The 22,531-nt window shown below is 40.7% G+C and overlaps 1 protein-coding gene across 1 annotated transcript in view; it reads right to left on the bottom strand.

Moving 5' to 3' along the window:
- The window catches only part of LOC142302450 (uncharacterized), a 106,894-nt gene that overhangs the window by 40,526 nt on the left and 43,837 nt on the right, over positions 1 to 22,531 (bottom strand). Inside the window, exons 3-4 of the mRNA XM_075343512.1 lie at positions 8,687 to 8,881; positions 6,767 to 6,829 (exon numbers count right to left, since the gene is read on the bottom strand). Coding sequence (XP_075199627.1) covers positions 6,767 to 6,829; positions 8,687 to 8,881 — 258 coding nt within the window. The remainder of the gene's footprint in view (positions 1 to 6,766; positions 6,830 to 8,686; positions 8,882 to 22,531) is intronic.

The following is a 22,531-nucleotide window of genomic DNA, read 5'->3' as shown; positions in this document are numbered from 1 at the left end:
CTGTGCTCTTGGGGTAATTTTGGTCGTCTACTTCTGGAAAATTTCACCACTGTTCCATGTTTTCGCCATTTGTGCATAAGGGCTCTCACTGCGGTTTGCTGGAGTCTCAAAGCTTTAGAATTAACTAACCTTTTCCAGACTGATACTTTAGCTCTCAATTACTTTGTTTCTCATTTGTACCTGAATTTCTTTGGATCACGGCATTATGTCTAGCTTTTGAGGATTTTTTAGTCTACTTCACTTTGTTATGCAGGTCTTATTTGAGTGTACTGGTGTTGCAGTAATCAGTCCTTGGTGTGGCTAGGGAAATTGAACTCAGCTTCTCAAAGATGTGATAAACCACAGTTAATTTATGTTTTAAGAGGGGAGGGGGAACACTTTTTTACACATTGCCCTGTAGGTTTGGATTTATTTTTCCATTAAAGGAAACCTGTCATCAGTTTTTTTCCTATTAAATAAAAAATATCACCTTCTGCAGCTCTGGGCTGCATTCTAGGAAGGTGCACCTTGTTACTGGCCCCCCTTGCAGACCCCTAAAAGAACTTTATAAAATCTTACTGTTTCCTATGCAAATGAGTTTGGTTGGCCAGATGGGCGGGCTCTAATTCGGCTCCTGTCTCCCCTCCTGTCGCTGTTTGCCGTCCCCCAGTCATGATTTACATGGATGACGTGACCCCAGTCATTGTCCACGCTGCTGGAGTCTCGCACAGGCACATTTCGCTGTGCCCCTATCGCGGGGCTGAACATAAAGTTTTCCTCGCGCGAACGCCGGTGATGTAGTTGCGCAGGAGTGAAAATATGGGTGGCGCTGTGTATGACCTCACCAGCATTATCCTCGTACCCGCCCATAATCTCGCGTCTGCGCAACTACATCACCGGCGCTCGTGTGAGGGAAACTTTATGCTCAGCCCGCGATAGGGGCACAGCAAGATGGGCCTGCGCGAGACTCCAGCAGTGTGGACAATGACGGGGGCGACGTCATCCATGTAAAACATGACTGGGGGATAGCGAACAGCGGCAGGAGGGGGCACAGGAGCCGAATTAAAGCCCGCTCATCTGGCCATCCAACTTATTTGCATAGGAAAAGGTAAGATTTTATAAAGTTCGTTCTTTTCAGGGTCTGCAAGGGGGGCCAGCAACAAGGTGCAGCTTCCTAAAATGCAGCCCAGGAGCTGCAGAAGGTGATATTTTTGGTTTAATAGAGAAAAAACTGGTGACAGGTTCCCTTTAATAATAAAGACCTTCATTTATAAACGGCATTGTGTGTTAATTGTATTATTGTTGTCTAATATTTAAATGTGTTTGGTGATTCGAAATATTTAGGCCTTGTGCGCACTTACCGGATTTTGCCGTGGATTTTCTGCGGATTTGCTGCATGTTTCGCTGCAGAAAATGTTCATAACATCTCTGCAGTGAATCACCAGCAAAACCTATGGGAAAAAAAAATCCTGTGCGCACTAGGCGGATTTTCACAGCTGCATGTTTTGCTGCGGGTTTCCCGCAGCAAAAACAATTGCATGTCAATTCTTTTCCACACATCGCTGCGGGATTTCACTCCATTGACTCCAATGTAATCGTGAAATCCCGCAGGGAATAACGCAGGCAGCAAATTCTGTGCGGTTCACTGCGTTTTTCTGCGTTACTCCCTGCGGTATTTCGCGGTTTACCTGCGGTAATGTACATCGCTTGCCTGCGGTTTTGCAGGGAAGTGATGTCATTACGACAGGAAGAGGAAGCGGAGCAGAGAGTAAACACACACAGATCACAGACACATCGTCACACACAGACATCACAGACATAGAACACAGACACAGACACATAGAACACACATAGAAAGCAAACGTAAATATAGAAAAAAAAACACGTGGGCTCCGCTGTATTTTTAGCGTCTAGCCGAGGTAAGCACACAGCGGCGGCCTGGTATTCTCAGGCTGGGGAGGGAGAGGGGCAGGGTTAATGTCCCCCACCTCCCTCCCACCTCCCGCAGCTGCCCCGGGACTGTCGCATGCATTATGCGGCAGTACCGGAGTGTCCCCGGCTCTTCCTGCTGCCGTGATGCAGTGGCAGTCAGGGTAATACAAGGAGTTAATGGTGGCGGATCACCGCCATTAACTCCAGGCTTGATCATGGCAGCGTCTATGTGACAGCTGACATGATCAACCCGTAAGTAAAGTGAAAAAACACACACCGAAAAATCCTTTATTTTAAATAAAACACAAATAAGCCTCGTTCACCCTTTTATTAACCCCTCCCGAAACAAAGCTCCGACGTAATCCACAGCTCCGGCGTAATCCACAGGTCCTGCGCTGCTTACATCCAGCCGCGACTGACAAACAGCGCTGAATGCAGCCTCGCAGCGAGACAGCAGAGGTAACCACAGGGCATTTCCCACGGCCGGTAATGTGAACTCACTGTCGACCGTGAGAAATGCAGAGTTTGCTCACAGGGACTCTATCTATCTATCTATCTATCTATCCCTCTATCTATCCTTCTATCTATCCCTCTATCTATCTATCTATTCTTCTATTTATTCTTCTGTCTATTTCTCTATCTATATGAAATGACTTTTTTTTTTTTTTTTTTTTAATGTGCTTTATTGCATTGAATGCAATAAAGCACATGTACCAACCCGCAAGCGGCAATACCGCAAACAATACCGCGGTAAAACCACAGCAAACCGCGGCAAACCGCATGCGGTTTTCGGGTGCGGTTTGCCGCGTTTTTTTACCGCGGGTGCGGTAATCTTTGAATACCTGCGGAATTTTCTTGAGAAAATTCCATTTTCCAGTGCGCACAGGGCCTTAAGTGTGATAAACATGCCAAAGAATAAGAAATCAGGAAAGGGGCAAACACTTTTTCACATCACTGTACATGTTTGGTATCTATGTACTCATAAGGACCTGGAGAATCTACTGTCAAGTCAGTTTTACCATATAGTGAACATGGTAAATAAAAAAAATATAAATACAACAATTGTGTAATTGCAATTTCACAGCACTTAGATTTTATTTATTTTTTTTCATTTTCCAGTACACTATATGGTAAAATTAATGCTCTGTTTCAAAGGTACAACTTGTCTGCAAAAAAACAAGCCATCAAGCTATATTGCTGGAAAAATAAAAAAGGTTATGGCTCTTGGAAGAAGGAAATGAAAGTGCAAAAATAGAAAATTGACATGGCGTGAAGGGGTTAATAAAAAGCCCTTAAACAATTCTGTATATGTAAAAACAAAAAAGACCCAGCCACACTGTAGACTTATTGGACAGGTAGGTCTCCAGTGGTACTACTAACTTGCGGCCCTTAACTGACAGGTGCCACGCGCTTGAGGGCAGACACCTGTCAGTCACTTGTGTGTAGTTGTCTGCCTTCTTATTGCCCAGAACATTTTTCACAAGAACAAATAAAGACTGGGCAGATTAATCAATTTCATATATTGATGTCATTTATAACTGTCTGTTAGAAACTTCCTGCCTTCAGTTTTTCATTGATGTGTTCAATACACGAACCGTCTTTTTTCAAAGCCTATACAAATTTTATGACTTCAACCATATGTAAAAAAAACAGAGCTGATGCCATCTATCTATGACAATTTTCTGAATCAGTGGCTGAAATAAGTCCAGAAACATGCCAAACAAACAAGACACCAAGAAGAATTTTTTTTGTTGGGCGGTGTTATTTTTCAGAGTACATATTGTATAAAAGTAATAAAACAAACAAAACTATATCAATTTGGTATTGCCATAATCTAGCAATATTCACTTTATTTGTGCAGCACATGTAATGATAAACATGTTAGAGTTAAATGGGTTTTCCCACAAACAAAGTTAATTTTAAAGTTCATTTTAATCAACAAGTCTTGGAATAATAATAAGTTCCATAATTGGATGTGTTTAACTCCTTCACCACCCTGCGATTTTCAGTTTTTTTCCTCTCTTTTTTGCAAGAGCTATAACTTTTTTATTTTTCCATCAATATAACAATATGAGGGCTTGTTATTTGCAGGACAAGTTGTAATTTTCAATGCCACCATTCATTCTGCCACATATCTATTATACTGAAAAATGGGAAAAAAAAATCCAAGTGCAGTGAAATTGCAAAAAAGTGCTATTTCATGATTGTTTTTTTGTTTTTTACTTACCATGTTCACTATATGCGCATTGAAGGAACAGACATCACATTGGACAGTACGTTAAGTTCACAATGTCCAAGAAGTAATAGATCAAAATTATGAAATTTAAGTAAAGCAATAATAATAAAAAATTGCTTAACGATTGAATTTATGAAAGACCCTATAATAGGTCGATATTAATGGAGGGACAAATCCTAACCTAAACTGCAGCCAAGTAATAAAAGGTAGAGGAAAGGAAAATGAGGAAGGGAAGAGGGAAGGGTAAATGGGGGGAGGAAGGGGAAGGGGGTAAGCAGATATGCTAGAGTATCATTTAACACTAGAACTACTGAGGTAGTCATTTTGACTACTTTGCACCATGTATTTCTATATAGGTGTCACGAGTCCAGTAGTTCTAGTGTTAAATGAAACTAAATTGTGGGTTGCTCATGAAGGCTTTTTGGGTGAATTGATTTGAACAGAAAAATCCAAAAAATGTCCTTCTGCAGTAGAGCTCTGTTCATATCTCTATCTTTGAGGGGTGGACTCACGAGCTCTAGATCTTGTCTATGAGATATCTTCCATTGATGAAATTAAGGCGATCCCCCATTCTTAAGCTGCAAAAGACATCTTATATTTGATTTGTTACTCCCTTAATCATATAGATTTACTTAGTTAGGGACAGTCATTGTTGAGCGAGGACGCCATATCATGTACCAGGGTGCTTACCTCCATGGTCATGAGAAGTGATATCCAGGCGCAACTCAAAATTGCAGGTGCTCGTTCAGGGGATGGCACAGCCAAATAATATATGAACATAAGACTGGCACTCCAAAACTTGCAGCAATCTTTAGGATTTAATCCATAGAAGCACAGTATAAACAAAAAACAAAGAACGCGTTTTTGGCTAGACCTTTAGCTTTGTTTGTACTGTGCTTCTATAGATTACATCCTAGAGATTATTGCAAGTTTTGGAGTGCCGGTTTTATGTTCATACATTTACCTGCATGGTCAGGTAGGGAACAGTTGGTTGTTGTGAAGGCCTCCTTAGGGTCAATCCTATGATTTACGTGTTGATTAACTGGTTTATAACAATGGCTTGCACTGTTCTACCTGTCTTTGACATTATTGTTACTATATCATTCCTCTTTCTAGTCTTTGTTTGGGTAGAATTTGTGAGCATTGGTGTACTGAGGTTACTTGGTTTTAAAAGAGTACTAATAAAGTATAGTATACTTTAATATATAGGCATTTTTCTTATAACACTTTCCCTATTATTTAATTGTCTGTAAGCCAACTTCATCCAACTCAAGAAATCATGAAATACTTTTACAAAAATTGAGAATTTTATTATAAGAAATTGTATTAATAGAATATCAAGAATCGAAAACTGGAAAAATGTGGAATGAACCAGAAATTCTAGGTAGGATAAAATGACAGCCAAAAAGACTGATGTAATACTAGCCTGTGAGCCTAGGCATAAGTACTAGTAGTCACATTCCAAAAGCAAGGACCGGAAACTGGCCACATTGTGAGTGGTGTTTCTAGGTGTAATATTGCAGTATTACAAGTGTGCAAAAAAAAAATATTTTAAAACACACTTTCTGTAAAGTAGATGGTTGTATTAACACTTCAGGAATCTTGAATTTTTTCTTTTGTGCTAAAAAAAACCCCAACAACAAAACATAGCACCCTGATTTTACAAACAAAAAATGCAAAAGAAAGTGCATAACAATGATATCTTTTATGGCTTGCCTTTCTCACAAGCCAGGAAGCACACTTGCTATGACAAACGAGCCTTGGTTACAGTAATTTTCTTCTTTATGAAAATTAGCTCTAAAAGGACTCTATATTGTGAGTAATAAAATTTGTTTGATTTAAACAAAAGGACTTAAACTGCCCAATTTTAATGTAATAAATGAAAAAAAGTGTGGTTAATAAAGAAGCGCTCCCATGAAGTTTTCAATAACTCAATTTAGTAATGTACTATAGTGTGTGTTAATATAGTCATCTACTGCCGCCATCTCCGGTATCCAGCACCGGTCTGCTCCTCTTCTCAATGTCATCACTGTTCTTCAGACTCTCTGGGTTACACTGGGCTGTATGTGAGCTGGAAGTGAGTCTATGGAGCGTCAGAACGAGGCCCAATAGACTTACATGATAAAAGAAACGTCTTCCACTTTCAATCTTTTTCAGCATTGTAGTAGTACACTACAGTATGATTTAGGTCTTTCTACCCCTATCTGTAATGATGAGCAATATGCCCTAATCTTTTTCCCCATAGGCTGTAAAACCTAAAATGGCCACTGCTTTCCCTGCCCACATCTTTTATAATGCTTTTGACAGTCTCCCTGATTGGCTATGGTAGAACATGTGATAAGGCATTATGGGAAAGCTGGCGTAGCCGTGACTGACTTAAGATGAGCTCAGGTCTCAAAATATATTGTTCACTCAGCAGTATATGCAAAGAAAAGAAAAATAACTTTGGCTCTTCCTCCTGCCTTTCATCCTTGCGTGAAGAACATAATGATACTGACAAATCTTCTGTAAGTTGCTTCGGCATTCTTTATATTATATACTATTTGTTTAGTATATATGTTATTATATATAATAAACTATTTTGACAACTACAAATGCTTTCTAAAATTTTCACAGTACCTGTACATTTTGTTTCTTCCACTGGATGTGACCTGTTGCCTTTTCCATGTGACCCATCATTTGCTATGGAAAATGAATCACAGAGAATAATAAAAATCTATGTTAACTTAGAAACATATTTCGATTTATTGTAGGTCACTTAAAGCTTTATTGATCTGCGTAGGTTCGGGTTTATAGACCCACACCAATTTCTCAAACCACTGTTAAGGGGGCTTTACACGCTACAATATCGCTAACGAGATATCGTCGGGGTCACGGTGTTTGTGACGCACATCCGGCTTCGTTAGCGACATCGCAGCATGTAACACCTCTGTGTGACCGAAAACCACCGCAAAAGAGGTAAAATCGTTGGTTTTGGAGAGAAAAATTGTTCTCTGGTAAGTAGCGATGTTGTTCCTCATTCCTGCGGCATCACACATCACTATGTGTGACACCGCAGGAGCGACGAACATCTCCTTACCGCCGTCCACCGGCAATGCGGAAGGAAGGAGGTGGGCGGGATATTCCGCGCGCTCATCATCTCCGCCCCTCTGCTTCAATTGGACGGCTGCTGTGTGACGTCGCTGTGACTCCGAACGTCCCTCCCCCTTCAGGAAGATGTTTGCCGCCCACAGCGAGGTCGTTAAGGAGGTAAGTACGTGTGACGGGTGTTACCGATGTTGTGCGACACAGGCAGTGATATGCCTGTGATGCACAAACAACGAGGGCGGGTACGCTCGCTAGCGATATCGGTACCGATATCGCAGTGTGTAAAGTACCCTTCAGTTAATACATGAGTGTGCGCACAACAGTGTGCCCAGTGGGCTGAGCACGTATATCTGGTGGCAGAAACCCAATACTTGCTCATTTTTAAATCTTTACCAGCTTATGAAAAGAGGTTTAAATAAATTAAATTTTTTTTTTTTGTGCAGTTAATCTTCAGGATATATGTCCAGTAACCAACCTAAACTTTCTTAAAATATAGTGTACAGTAGATATATAAAGTCTGCACACCTCTGTTTAAATGCCAAGTTTTTGTCATGTACAAAAAATAATATCAAGAAAAATAATTTCATAACTTTTCCACCTTTAATGGTTACCATAATCTTTACAAATTAATTCAGAAACCAACTTAAATAATTTTACAGGGGGCATTTAAAATATAAGTCATGCTGACTACAACTCAAAAAAATATCTCCTGGATCCGTGCTTTCTTTAACCAAGAATCACCAAAAACATTAGTACATGCCCTCATCATCTCCTGCCTCGAGTACTGCAACCTCCTGCTCTCTGGCCTTCCTTCCAACACTCTTGCACCCCTCTAATCAATCCTAAACCCTGCAGCCTGATTAATCCACCTCTCCCCTCGCTATTCCCCAACCTCGCCACTCTGCTAATCCCTTCACTGGCTTCCCATTGCCCAAAGACTCCAGTTCAAAACATTAACCATGACATACAAAGCCATGCACAACCTGTCTCCTCCTTACATCTGTGACCTGGTCTCCTGTTACCTACCTGCACGCAACCTCAGGTCCTCACAAGATCTCCTTCTCTGCTCCCCTCTCATCTCCTCTTCCCACAATCGCATACAAGATTTCTCCCGTGCCTCCCCCATACTCTGGAACGCTCTACCCCAGCATATCAGACTCTCTCCTACCGTGGAAAGCTTCAAGAGGAACCTGAAGCTCCACCTCTTCCAACAATCCTACAATCTACAATAACCCTCACTGCAGTACACCACTGCGCATCCAGCTCTGTCTTCACCTATTGTACTCTCACCCATTCCCTGTAGATTGAGCCCTCGCGGGCAGGGTCCTCTCTCCTCCTATACCAGTCTGTTTTAAAAAAATATTCATATCTAATATTTGTTATGTTTTATGTGATTAAACAATTATTTTATAGACACCCCTCCAATAATATATTTTAGTACTTAATACTCACTGTTCATACATTCGTCAGATAACTTGATCCAGTCAACACTTCCACCGGAAAGCTGGCATCTCAGTACTCCATGCGCTCTGCTATTGTCAGGATTATCACACTGATATATGTAATGCAATTCTTGTCCAACTGGAAATGATGATTCAGACAAGTCTAGTTGTGCATTTATTACAGATAGTGGAAGGCAAGCGTAATCTATAGAAGAGATGAATGTTATACTTTATTGGATTGTAATTAACAATTTCATCCTGTACAGTTTACAAGGTGCAATTTTAAGTCTTCCCACATATTATTCGATAAAATTCTAGTTGGCTTTGCATAAATGTAATACCTTTTACAATGTCACATGCCAGGTGTACACTGGACAATAAGAACAAATATTTGTGACTATATAAATCAGTGATGGTAGTATCATGATCAAAAGCTGAATCTGCATGACAAACAATCTTTAAAAGGGGTCTATCAGAGGCCAGCAGCTGATGTTGGCATGTCTGTTACAGGAACATTATTATTGTATAGGGCCAATTGGGGGAAATTATGACTGTACATGTGCCGGACTGGGGAACATTATTAGTGTATGGGGGCAATTGATGGGCATGATTACTGTAGGGGGGGGGCAATTGGTGGACATTATTACTTTATAGGGCCAATTGGGGGAAATTATGGCTGTATATGGGCCAGACTGGAGAACATTATTAGTGTATGGGGCCAATTGATGGGCAGAAATACTGTAGGGGCCAATTGGTGAACACTATTACTGTATAGGGCCAATTTGGGAAATTATGGCTGTATGTGGGCCAGACAGGGGAACATTATTAGTGTATGGGGCAATTGATGGGCATAATTATTCGAGGGGCCAAATGGTGGCCATTATTACTGTATAGGGCAGTGTTCCCCAACGCCAGTCCTCAAGGACCACCAACAGACCATGTTGTCAGGATTTCCTTAGTATTGCACAGGTGATAAGTTTATCACATACACAGCTAATGATTCCATCACGTGTGCAATGCTAAGGAAACCCTGAAAACATGCACTGCTGGTGGACCTTGAGGACTGCAGTTGGGGAACAATGGTATGATGTGAATTGGGGTACAATATTACTTGATAAAACCCTTTGCAGCCTGATGAACATCAACAATACTTGAAAGGTCCTCAGAAATATTTTTTGTTTGTGGCATAATCAACTTCCACAAACATGTACATGCTGATCAGACTTTGATAGATACCTATAAACCTACAAAAAAATTCCACCAATGGAGAGGTTCAACCGTGATCTAGAAAAACAAAATTTGGTGGAATCCCTAATTTAAATGGTAATGACAATATCACACTATAAGGGAACCACATAAGAAGAGCACATGCTTGCCGGTGTCTACAGACTGTCTTTCCCACATGCACTATGTCTCAAGGTATTTAGAAAGTGATATTTGACATACTATTGTATGTGTTTACTTGCAGCCCACTTGTCATTGTTACATTGGGCTCTATTCTCCCCTTTCTTATATTGTTGTGGGACGACTGCAGTTGTTTTTGCTATATGCTTTATTGTTTGTTTAAAAAGTCCAAAAAAGGGATCAAGCACTATTAAAACCAATAGCTTTTACTTAATCTTTTAAAAGTCATTCAAAAATGGAGAAACTCCAACACTATAAAAATAGCGATAGTGCTAGTAGTTCTTACTCTTTTGTTTGATTTCGTTCTGTACATCCACTTTTAGAATTTGTGTCAAAATGTGATGTAGTTTAAGTCAAATTTATGTTGAAACTAGGAAAATTCTGAAGGGTTATTAACTTTCAAACACAACTGTATATGCTTCAATTTAATACAATAAATAATAATAATAATAATAAAAATAATAATATTTTGGTCTTTATAAGATGTTAAAATTATGTAAATGCAACCTCAGATGAAGACCAAGTCATGGCAAATTACACTGTGTCAATATTTAATTGACAAAAATTAGGCAAAATTTCAGAATCAGTGTTTAAAAAATAAGGTGCTTGTAGAACCATCTTTAGCAGCAAAAACTTGAAAAAATATTTTTTTTGTATGACTTTATCAGTCTCTCACAATTTTCTGGAGGAGAAATTTTGTCCAAAACCGCTTTACAAGGTTGCTTATTTTATTGAGGTTTGTGGGCATTCGTTAATGCACAGCTCTTTCAATGTCTTGCCACAGCATCTTAATTGTGTTGAGGTCTGGATTTTGACTTGGCCCCTGCCACATCTTGATATTATTTCTTCATTCAGTTGTAGGTTGCAGGTGTGCTTGGGATTACTGTCCTGTTCTATGAACAAGTTTCTGAAAGCTTTATTGTTAGTCTTATATTTGCCCTAGAAAACTTTGATATACAACGTTGGCTCAGTGACTGGAAGGTGTCCTAGATGTGTGGCTGCAAAAACAAGACCAAAACATCACCCCTTCCACCACCAACCTTGACAGTTGGTATGATGTGTTTGTTCTGATATACCGTGTTTGATATGACTTAGGGTATTATGGTCAAACATCTCCACTTTTGTTGAAAGGACATTGTTTCAGAACTTAAGATGCAATTTTGCAAACTTTAGCCATGCTGCCATGATCCTTTTGGAAAGAAGAGTCCATCTCAAGCAAAGCACACTTTTAGTCATTTTATAATCGTACTGATATTAACTTGAACATTTAATATGTTTAGGCCTTTAGAGTCTGAACTGTAACTCTTGGGGTTTTTTGCAATTACTCAGAGCAATGCAAGTCTCAATTTGTGGTGAATTTGCTTGGATGTCTGATCCAGAAACAATTGTCAACTCTCTTGTATATTTTCCACCTGTGCATAATATTTATTATTGTAGAATGGGCTCCAAATAGTTTGAAATTGACCTATAATTCTTCCTAAATTTATGTACACTTTTGCTTCTCTATGATGATTCCTCATGTCTTTTCCTCTTACTACATTGACCAAGAATATAAGTGCAACACTTTTGTTTTTGACCTAAACTCAAAGATCTACTGTAAGACTTTTTCTATGTACACAAAAGGCATTTTTCTCTTAAAAATTGGTGATATATTTTGTCTAATCTGTGTTAGTGAGCACATCTCCTTTGCGGAAATAATCCATCCACCTCATAGTTATGACATATCAAGATGCTGATTAGGCAGCATGAATATTGCACAGGTTTGAGATGATGGTTGTGGATGAATGGCATAACAATGGGCGTCAGGATATCGTCACAGTATCTCTGTGCATTCAAAATAGCACCAATAAAATGCACTTGTGTTCTTTGTCCATAATATACGCCTGCCCATATTATAACCCCTCTACCACCATGGGTCACTCGATTCACAACGTTGACATCAGCAAACCGCTCAGCCACATGATGCCATAAATGTAGTCTGCCATCTGCCCTGTACAGTGTAAACCGGTATTCATTTGCAAAGAAAATAATTCTCAGGCGCCATCGAATGTGAACCTTTTCGGTTACAATTACAAACTGACGTCAGGTGGAGACCCCGATGAGGATGATGAGCATGCAAATGAGCTTCTGTGAGATGGTTTGAGGAAACATTTTCTGGTTATGTAAATCGATAGTTGCAGCAGCTGTCCAGCTGGCTGGTTTCAGATGATAATGGAGGTGAAGATGCTGGATGATGAGCATCTGGGCTGGTGTGGTTACATGTGGTCTGTAGTTGCGGGGCTGGTTGGATGTACTGCCAAATTCTCTGAAACTCCTTTGGAGATGGCTTATGGTAAAGAAATGAACATTCAATTCACCAGCTCTAATGGACATTCCTGCTCTCAGCATGCCAATTACACACACCCTTAAAACTTGCAGCATCTGTGGCATTGTGCTGTGTGATAAAACTACATATTTTAAAGTGGCCTTTTATTGTGGCCAGCTTAAGGCACACCTGTGCAATAATCATGCTGTCTAGTCAGCATCTTGATAGGCTACACTTGTGAGGCGGATGAATTATCTCAGCAAAGGAGAAGTGCTCACTAAAGCCCACTTTACACGCTGCAATGTATCTTACAATATGTCGGCGGGGTCACGTCGTAAGTGACGCACATCCGGCATCGTAAGGTACATTGCAGTGTGTGACAGGTACGTGCAATTGCAATTGTACGGTAAAACGTTCATCGCACGCACATTGTTCATTTCTCTAGAATTGAATGTCAGATTGTTCATCGTACCCGGGGTAGCACACATCGCAGTGTGTGACACCCCGGGAACGATGAACAGATCTTACCTGCGTCCTGCGGCTCCTGGCCAGCAATGCGGAAGGAAGGAGGTGGGCGGGATGTACGTCCCGCTCAGCTCCGCCCCTCTGCTTCTATTGGCCAGCTGCCGCATGACGACGCTGTGACGCCGAACGTCCCTCCCACTCCAGGAAGTGGACGTTTGTCGCCCACATCGAGGTCGTATGGACGGGTAAGTACGTGTGACGGGGGTTAATGGTTTGTGCGGCACATTCAACAAATTGAACAAGCCGCACATACGATGGGGGCGGTTACGATCGCATATGATATCACATGCTGGATCGTAAGGTGTAAAGCAGGCTTAACATAGATTTAAATTAATTTTTGAACAATATTTGAGAGAAAAACGCCTTTTGTGTATATAGAAAAAGTCTTAGATCCTTGAGTTCAGCTCATGAAAAATGGGAGCAAAAACAAAAGTGTTCCATTTATATTCTTGTTCAGTGTAATATATTAAGGCTATGTGCGCATGTTGCGTTTTTTCATACGTTTCCGCAGCGTTTTCACCTGAAGCGTTTTAATGCAAAAATGCATGAATTTTGATTTCCAAGCAAAGTCTATGTGAAATAGGCATAATATGTGCACACTACGTGTTCAAAAACGCAGCGTTTTTTGTGACAAAAATTTGTCAAAATCTCTGCGTTTGAAGAAGCAACATGTCAATTGTTTTGAGCGTTTTGGTAGCGTTTTGGTTTCATTGAAGTCAATGAGAATTTTCAAAACGCATTCTAAATTCAAAACATTGCGTTTTACATGCATTTTTTATGATAAACGCATGCTTTTTTGTCAAAATTTAAGCATGCGTTTTTGGCATTATAGTGAGGGCAAGAGGTTTCCTTCTGCCCTCACATCCAGCCCGACTTAAAGTAAAGAGTCAAACAATAAGTTAATTTTATTTTTAACATAAATATTAAATCTAAATAATTAATTTTGGAAAATTAACATTATAGTGTATGATATTAAGCATGTTTTGGGGTTTTTTTTTCACCTTTTTCCTAGTGTTTGAATAATCAAACTTTATTTAGTAGTGTCTTTGTCTTGAAAATGCATTCCATTTTAAGCACTGAAAATGCATGTTAAACGCGCTCAAAACGCGGCAAAAATGCTATAAAACGCATGTGTGTCGCCCCGTGACAGCCAACGGGCTGATCGGATCCGGATCCGCAGTGGCTTGAGGGGTCTCCGGACCTGAGGCGGGGTCGCGCGGCCGCTCGGAATAAAAAGGGGGGGATTGATAGGTGGATTGGATAGTGTTCGTGACGCCACCCACGGTGTGTGGTAATGTTAGGGACCACCGCTGCCGTTGGGGAGCCCGGTGACGATGGTGTGGCAGCCTGATGTTTAACCACTCCGTGGGTAGAGGGTTGGTGTCCCGGGGCCCGGTGATGGTTGGCTGGGGACCCGTCAGGGGCAAAGGGGTACCATGTACTCACACAGTCCAAAGACACTGACGCTGACACCAGGTAAACCAAAATCTTGAATGTGCTGTCTCCTTTGGGTAAGCACACTGGGTCCGTGCCCTTTTGGCGTTGCTGGTTGGTCTGAAGCCTTGTCCCTTGGCACTGTATTTTCTCTGTGTGGATCCCTTTTTCCTATGACTACTCAGGTCCCGCTCACCTGCGTGGTTAGCAGGGTGAGCTTGCTCTCAGGGTTCACGCTTGGGATTTTCTGGATGAATTTGGGAAGTCCTATCCCCCTCGTTGCGCTAGTACCCCGATTCTGGAGTGGGTGGGGAACGGTTCCTGAAGATTCCGTTCCCGTCGGGTGAATTACTGGGCTGTGTGAAGCTCCTTCCCAGCCTAGAGTCCGCGTACCCCGTCATGTCCTGGCCCCTGCCCGGTTGTAGCACAAGGCCGCCAGTCTGTCCTCTGTAGCAGCACCGTGCCCCTTGTCACTACCCCCTGCGACCAGGGTTCCAGCTCCCTCCAGGCCAGGCCAATGTCTGGCACCTGGGACGGGTACAAGAGCCCAGCTCCACAGCGAGACCTTGTGCTGTCACCGCTGTCTCACTGACTACTTACTGACTGACATCTCTGGCCCTCCTTCTACCATCCCTCCATCTGGGTGGCCCTATTCCCCTCAGGCTGCCCAATGGGTGTTTGGTGGGTGTGGTGCAGAGTGTCCCTCAGGATTTATGTACACCTGTTCTTAGCAACACGAAATGGACAGGACCCGTAACCAAGGAGGAGCGGGTACCATGCAGAAGGGCAGGTTGCACGGCACCCTTGTGATGACCTGATAGGCCAGGGTGTCACACATGCATATTTCCTGTGTTTATGTGGTCAAAAGCAAATTTGAAAATGACAAATTCTGCCAGGGGATGCGTTCATTTTTGCAAGTTACAGAACGCAACGTGCGCACATAGGCTAACACACACCTGAATGCTTGAGACCAGCAAACTATCAAAATGGCAGCATATACAGAGGTGATCACACTTGCTGGTGAGCAATTAATGAAGGGTATTTGATTAACTACATCTGGCTGCTATTTTCCCTTTCGTTATTAAGGAAGCAGTAAGGGTTTACAATTTTTTTTTTACTTTAATCCCACCACCCCCTGGCGATTTTCTGTTTTTCCTTTTTGCTCCCCTTCTTTCAAGATCCGTAACTTTTATATTTTTCCATCAATCTTGCCATATAAGGGTTTATTTTTTGTGTGACAAGATGTACTTTTAAATGAAAACATGAGTTTTACCATATAGTGTAATGGAAAACGGCAAAAAAATTCCAAGTGTGGCAAAAATTGCAAAAAAAAAGTGTGATCGCATGATTGTTTTTTGGGATTTTATTCACTATGTTCACTATATGGTAAAACTGATGTATTGGTGTGATGCCTGAGGTCAGTGAGAGTTCATCGACACCAAACATGTATAGGTTTACATTTATCTAACCAGTTAAAAAAATTCACAATTTTGTCTTAAAAAAAAGTGGCGCACTTTTTGCACCATTTTCCAAAACCCGTAGCGTTCTCATTTTTCAGGATCTGTGGTTCAGTGATGACTTATGTTTTGCGTCTCGAGCTGTTGTTTTTAACGGTACTATTTTTGCGCAGATGCTGCGTTTTCATAGCCTGTTATTGCATTTTGCTCAAAATTTGAGGTGACCAAAAATTGTAATTTTGGTGTTTGGAATTGTTTGTGGCTATGCAGTTTACCGATAAGGTTAATTTATTTTATATTTTGATAGATTGGGCATTTCTGAATACGGCGATACCAAATATGTGTATATTTATTTATTTTTTAACCCTTTAACTTTCAATGGGGTGAATGGAGGGTGATGTGAACTTTTATTTGTTTTAATTTTTTAAAAACTTTTTTAACTTTTTTTATTTTACTAGTCCTTCTAGGGGACTATAAGGATCAGCAGTCTGATCACTTGGGCATTTCTGTAGATCACAGCTGCACAGCTGAGATCTCCTGAAATGCTGCTTTACTCTCACACGGCGCTCTGCCGGCAGTGAGAGGAAGTGACTCATGATAGCTGCAGGAGTCATCATATGACCCTGTGCTACAATGGAAACCATCGGATCCTTGTGATCACATCATGTGACTTACTATGGTGGCCGGTGAGTACACAATTACACGCTGGGCATGTACATTGGGCTGTCACAGTTTGACAGCCTGTTGTAAGGTCTTGATAGGCGCGGTTGCATTGCTGGTCAAATCAGCATCACCGGCAGCCAGCGGGGATTACCCTGACACGATCCATGACGTACCCAGTACATCATGTGTCATAAAGACGTTAAGGACCAGATGTTTCTATATTTTGTCCTAATATGTAAAATCATAGAAATGAACTTATGTTTTCTTTTGTCTATATAGTATAAAATTAAAAGATATAAACTTAAAGCACCACCCCAGCTCATTCTGGCTCTCATAGACTTGCATTGAGAACTTGTAACATAACTTGTTACTTCTGGCCAATCTGACGTGGTGAAAAGATGGCACGTGAATATAAGACAGGAGCAGGGACCTTAAATTAGAAGCACCACTCCAGTGTTGAAAATAAAAACCACTATAGTGGTGCTTTAAAATAAAGGAAAGGCTTGGGTTCACATCACAGAATGGAACCAATTTCTGCAGTTGTTTTATTTTTCTGTAGAAAGGAAAAAAAATTGGTCTGTAGTCCCAACTGTGCTGCAAATTTCTTCTTGCTTTATTTCACATACATAAACATGGAAAGATTAAAAGCAAGCTGTAAGACCACACAGGGTCCCACCTAACATGTTTCAGGTTTCAACACCCTTCGTCATAGACCTAGAAAAGCTCACAAAAACCCATTTAAAATAAAAAAACACATACCCACCCAATAAAGCAATAATTACTAATTGTCCACACAGGTCACCCTTCACAATACATTGTATACAAAATGTCTAGGGAAATTCATTCAAATTTTAGGAAATTTTCAAAACTCCACAACTTACCCTGACATATATTTAATAAAAGGCATATAATACATGAAACATATATACATGAGGCACAGAATTCTCTATATATAGTTCCAATATATATATATATATATACAGTATATATACAGTACAGACCAAAAGTTTGGACACTCCTTCCCATTCAAAGAGTTTTCTTTATTTTCAAGACTCTGAAAATTGTAGATTCACATCGAAGGCATCAAGACTATGAATTAACACATGTGGAATGAAATACTTAACAAAAATGTTTGAAACAACTGGAAATATGCCACCTTTTGCTTTGATTACTGCTTTGCACACTCTTGGCATTCTCTTGATGAGCCTCAAGAGGTAGTCACCGGAAATGGTATTCCAACAGTCTTGAAGGAGTTCCCAGAGATGCTTAGCACTTGTTGGCCCTTTTGCCTTCACTCTGCGGCCCAGCTCACCCCAAACCATCTCAATTGGGTTCAGGTCTGGTGACTCTGGAGCCCAGGTCATCTGGCGTAGCACCCCATCACTCTCCTTATTAGTCAAATAGCCCTTACACAGCCTGGAGGTGTGTTTGGGGTCATTGTCATGTTGAAAAATAAATGATTGTCCAACTAAATGCAAACCGGATGGAATAGCATGCCACTGCAAGTTGCTGTGGTAGCCATGCTGGTTCAGTATGCCATCAATTTTTAATAAATTCCCAACAGTGTCACCAGCAAAGCACCCCCACACCATCACATCTCTTCCTCCATGCTTCACGGTTGGAACCAGACATCCGTTCACCTTTTCTGCGTCGCACAAAGACACGGTGTTTGGATCCAAAGATCTCAAATTTGGACTCATCAAACCAAAGCACAGATTTCCATTGGTCTAATGTCCATTCCTTGTGTTCTTTAGCCCAAACAAGTCTCTTCTGCTTGTTGCCTGTCCTTATCAGTGGTTTCCTAGCAGCTATTTTACCATGAGGCCTGCTGCACAAAGTCTCCTCTTAACAGTTGTTGTAGAGATGTGTCTGCTGCTAGAACTCTGTGTGGCATTGACCTGGTCTCTAATCTGAGCTGCTGCTAATATGTGATTTCTGAGGCTGGTGACTCAGATAAACTTATCCTCCACAGCAGAGGTGACTCTTGGTCTTCCTTTCCTGGGGCGGTCCTCATGTGAGTCAGTTTCTTTGTAGCGTTTCATGGTTTTTGCCACTGCACTTGGGGACACTTTCAAAGTTTTCCCAATTTTTCGGACTGACTGACCTTCATTTCTTAAACTAATAATGGTCACTCGTTTTTCTTTACTTAGCTGCTTTTTTCTTTCCATAATAGAAATTCTAACAGTCTATTCAGTAGGACTATCAGCTGTGTATCCACCAGACTTGTGCACAAAACAACTGATGGTCCCAACCCCATTTATAAGGCAAGAAATCCCACTTATTAAACCAGACAGGGTACACCTGTGAAGTGAAAACCATTTCCGGTGAATACCTCTTGAAGCTCATTAAGAGAATGCCAAGAGTGTGCAAAGCAGAATCAAAGCAAAAGGTGGCTACTATGAAGAACCTAGAATATTACATATTTTCAGTTGTTTCACAATTTTTTGTTAAGTATTTCATTCCACATGTGTTAATTCATAGTTTTGATGCCTTCAATGTGAATCTACAATTTTCAGAGTCATGAAAATAATGAAAACTCTTTGAATGAGAAAGTGTGTCCAAACTTTTGGTCTGTACTATATATACAGTATATATGGAGAAGGAGAGGAGAGAAAAAAATATCTCATTAATAGATATACATAAGATCTGTTCTATAGTTTAAACCCTCCGGATATCGAGCATCTAAAGCTAATATCCAGTACGCTTCATGATTATGTAATAATCGCTCCCACATTCCACCACGAGGGGGCCTCCTGATTTTTTCAATTCACATCACTGTCAGTCCCTCCATACAACCTCCATGTTTTTCTCTCAAATGGCGAGACAGTGATTTTCCTACAGAACAAGCTCCTGGATCTGCTACAGATAGATGTTCCGCAATCCGTTTTTTCAATGGTCTGGTTGTACATCCAACATAAAGTTTTCCACATATACATGTAACCAAATATATAACATAAGTGGAATTACAGCTTATATATGATGTTATTTGAAACTTTTTTCCAGTAATATTATTTTTAAATGAATTACTTTTAAGCATATATCTGCAGATTCCACAACGTTTTCCACCACATTTTGTATTTCCCCTATATTTCAACCAAGTAGGTTGATTATAGTCACTAATAAAAAGGCTAGGGGATAGAATGTTGCCTATACTTTTAGCTCTCCGGGCAACAGATCTTACTCCCTCATTAAAAATTTTATGTACAATATTATCCTGGTGTAGAATGGACAAATTACGATGCAATATCTTGATTATCTCCTGATAGTCCACACTACATGGTGTGGAAAAGGTGAGAGATAAATCCCCCTCCTTCCCAACCATACCTTCATTTACTATTTTTTCCTCAAGTAAGCTCTTACGATCTTGTTGTACCACTAATCTTTTAGCTCTACCTAATGTCCATTTTTTGTATCCTCTTTTTCCCAGTCTGTCTGTGATAATTTTACTCCCGCTCATAATCATCTATGGCTGTACAGTTCCTGCGAGCTTTAATTAATTCCCCTACAGGGAGATTTTTTGTGACATGATTTGGGTGGCAACTCTCCGCTCTTAGGATTCAATTCCCAGCAGTCGGTTTACGATATAATATAGGTGTCACCCCATTTATTTCACTGTCCCCCCTCAAGATAACATCCAAAAAGGGGAGAGACTGACTATAGTCATCGATAGAACATTTTTATTTTTCTGTGTCTGAATTACAAATGCTAGTGTAAACCTAGTCTGTCTTGTTTCTAGAATAAGAGAGAAAATAAATGACCTTATTATTATTACCATTTGTTATTGTTTCATTCACATTTGTTGGCTCTTCACAATTAGATAAATACTTTCCAATCTCTATATTTGTAATTGTGCCATCATACTCTGAAATACAGTCAATAGATATATTAGATGATAATTCGATCCAAGATGACATTGATACTTACAATGTCTTCTTTATTACTATAAAAATGCAATGAATGTAATACTTAAAGGGAAACTGTCACCAGGTTTTTGCCACCTAATCTGAGAGCAGCATAATGTAACAGATACCCCAATTCCAATGATGTGTCACTTACTGAGCTGTTTAGTGTAGTTTTGATAAAGTCACTGTTTAATTAGCAGTAGATTATCATTAGAGGACTACTTGTGCTGCCAGGTAGTCCAGCATATTCATGAGCTCTGTATAACTGCTAGATCTGCAGCGGAAAAAACATTGATTTTATCAAAATGACAACAAATCGCTCAGTAAGTGACACATTGCTGGAATCAGAGTCTCTGTCTCTATATTATGCTGCTCTCAGATCGGGGAGCAAAAACCTGGTGACATATTCCTTTTAAAGGCAGCGTGTCACCAGTTTGAACAAATGCCTTCACCTCTATCTTCTGTGCTGTATTACACAAATTATTTTATCATGTCCTGACTCCCCTGTATGCCCCTGAAACACCATTTTAATTTCTCCTGCCCTGTATGTAAATCATGATGGTCCAATCCAATGGATGTCTTCGCTACAGTATCTAGGCATCCTGTCTCCTCATAATCACCATCAACCAGCTTTGATTGACGTGTATGGCTCGTCCTGCTTCATCCACTTAGCGAAATGATCTCTCCCACCTGCACAGTAGCCTTGCAGGGCTGCACAGTTGCACTTTGCTCTGCCCTACTGTAGGCAGAGTGTAAAACATTGCTTCACAAGTTTCAAGGTACAACATTTCAGCTCCAAGGCACCCTATGACTGGACTGACATCTCTCGGCGCTTGCTGTTGTGAATGTCAGTTATGCTTTTGCTGCTGTAAGGCTCGCTCTTGTGGCCAGGAATGGTTTGGTCAGAGACCAGGTGTGTTGAGCAATGGGCGTTTACATTGCTAACTCTCTGCTTATTTAAACCCTGATCTGATAGCAGGCTATACAGGATGTCAGTTGTTCTTTGTACACCAGCCTGCTTCATCCTGCTCCAGACCACATCTACCCCAGATAAGTGCTTGGCTCTTTATTTGTTGTTTGGTTCTTTTTGCTCTTATCTGAGTTTGTCATTTGCTGTGGTTGTTTTCAGTTAATTTGCATGCAGGGATCTTCCCTCTCAGTTGCTTAACAGGGAAGCTCCCTGCAGCTATGTTTGGAGTATTGCTCCTATTTGTCCATGTGTTTGTTGCTTCTTGAATTTGTAATGATTCCTGCTTTCTGTTCATTGGTATGACAAGAGTGCCTGGTATAGGACGGAGTTCAGATCTAGCGATCTGAGGGCTTTTTGTACTATCAGGTTTTTGGATTTTTGCAGGGTCTTTTTCTGGCCACCATCAGTCCCTTTCCTATGCTGTCCTATTTAGTCAGTAGGGCCTCACCTTTTGCTAATCCTATCATCTATCTGTGTATTGTGTTTTTCCTATATCACCGCAGTCTTTGAATGTGGGGGGCTTGCTATTCTTTATCTATTTTCTGAGGCAGAGAGTTATTCATCTTTCCTTCCTTTAGGATAGCTAGTTCTCCGGCTGGGTTCGCGGTGCACAGGATGTTAGTTCACCCCTCGGCTACTTCTAGTGTTGATGGTTAGTAAGAGGATGGCGGCCAGATTAGTTGCCAATGCTCTTGTCACCTTTTACCAATGATTTATGGTGGTCTTCCATGGTTCCGGATCATAGCAGCTTGCAGAGTACGTGTGCATGGATCTGCAATGCTACAGCGCAGAGATCGTTTTGCCAAATGAATAATGTAGGACTCATCATTCACGTCAATCAAAGACGGAGGATGGTGATGATGAGGAGAGAGGAGGCACAGACTCACAGTGAGGATGCCATTGGACCAGACCATCATCATGTACATAACATACAGAGCAGAAGAAATTAAAAAAGGTATTTTTGCGGGCATACAGGGGGAGTCAGGAGATTAAATATTTGTGGAATGCTGGACAGGGGTAGATAAAGTGGTAGCATTTGTTCAGTGACTTAAAAACTGGTGACAGGTTCCCTTCATCCGGTTCACAACATATGATGAAATATACACATGTGGTCAAAATTGTTGCCACTCCTCATTTAATGAAAGAAAACCCCACAATGGCCACAGAAATAACTTGAAACTGACAAAAGTAATAA

This window comes from Anomaloglossus baeobatrachus, chromosome 4, assembly GCF_048569485.1.
Source record: "Anomaloglossus baeobatrachus isolate aAnoBae1 chromosome 4, aAnoBae1.hap1, whole genome shotgun sequence".
Taxonomy (NCBI): Eukaryota; Metazoa; Chordata; class Amphibia; order Anura; family Aromobatidae; genus Anomaloglossus; species Anomaloglossus baeobatrachus.
This window is presented reverse-complemented; position numbering and strand designations above follow the sequence as displayed.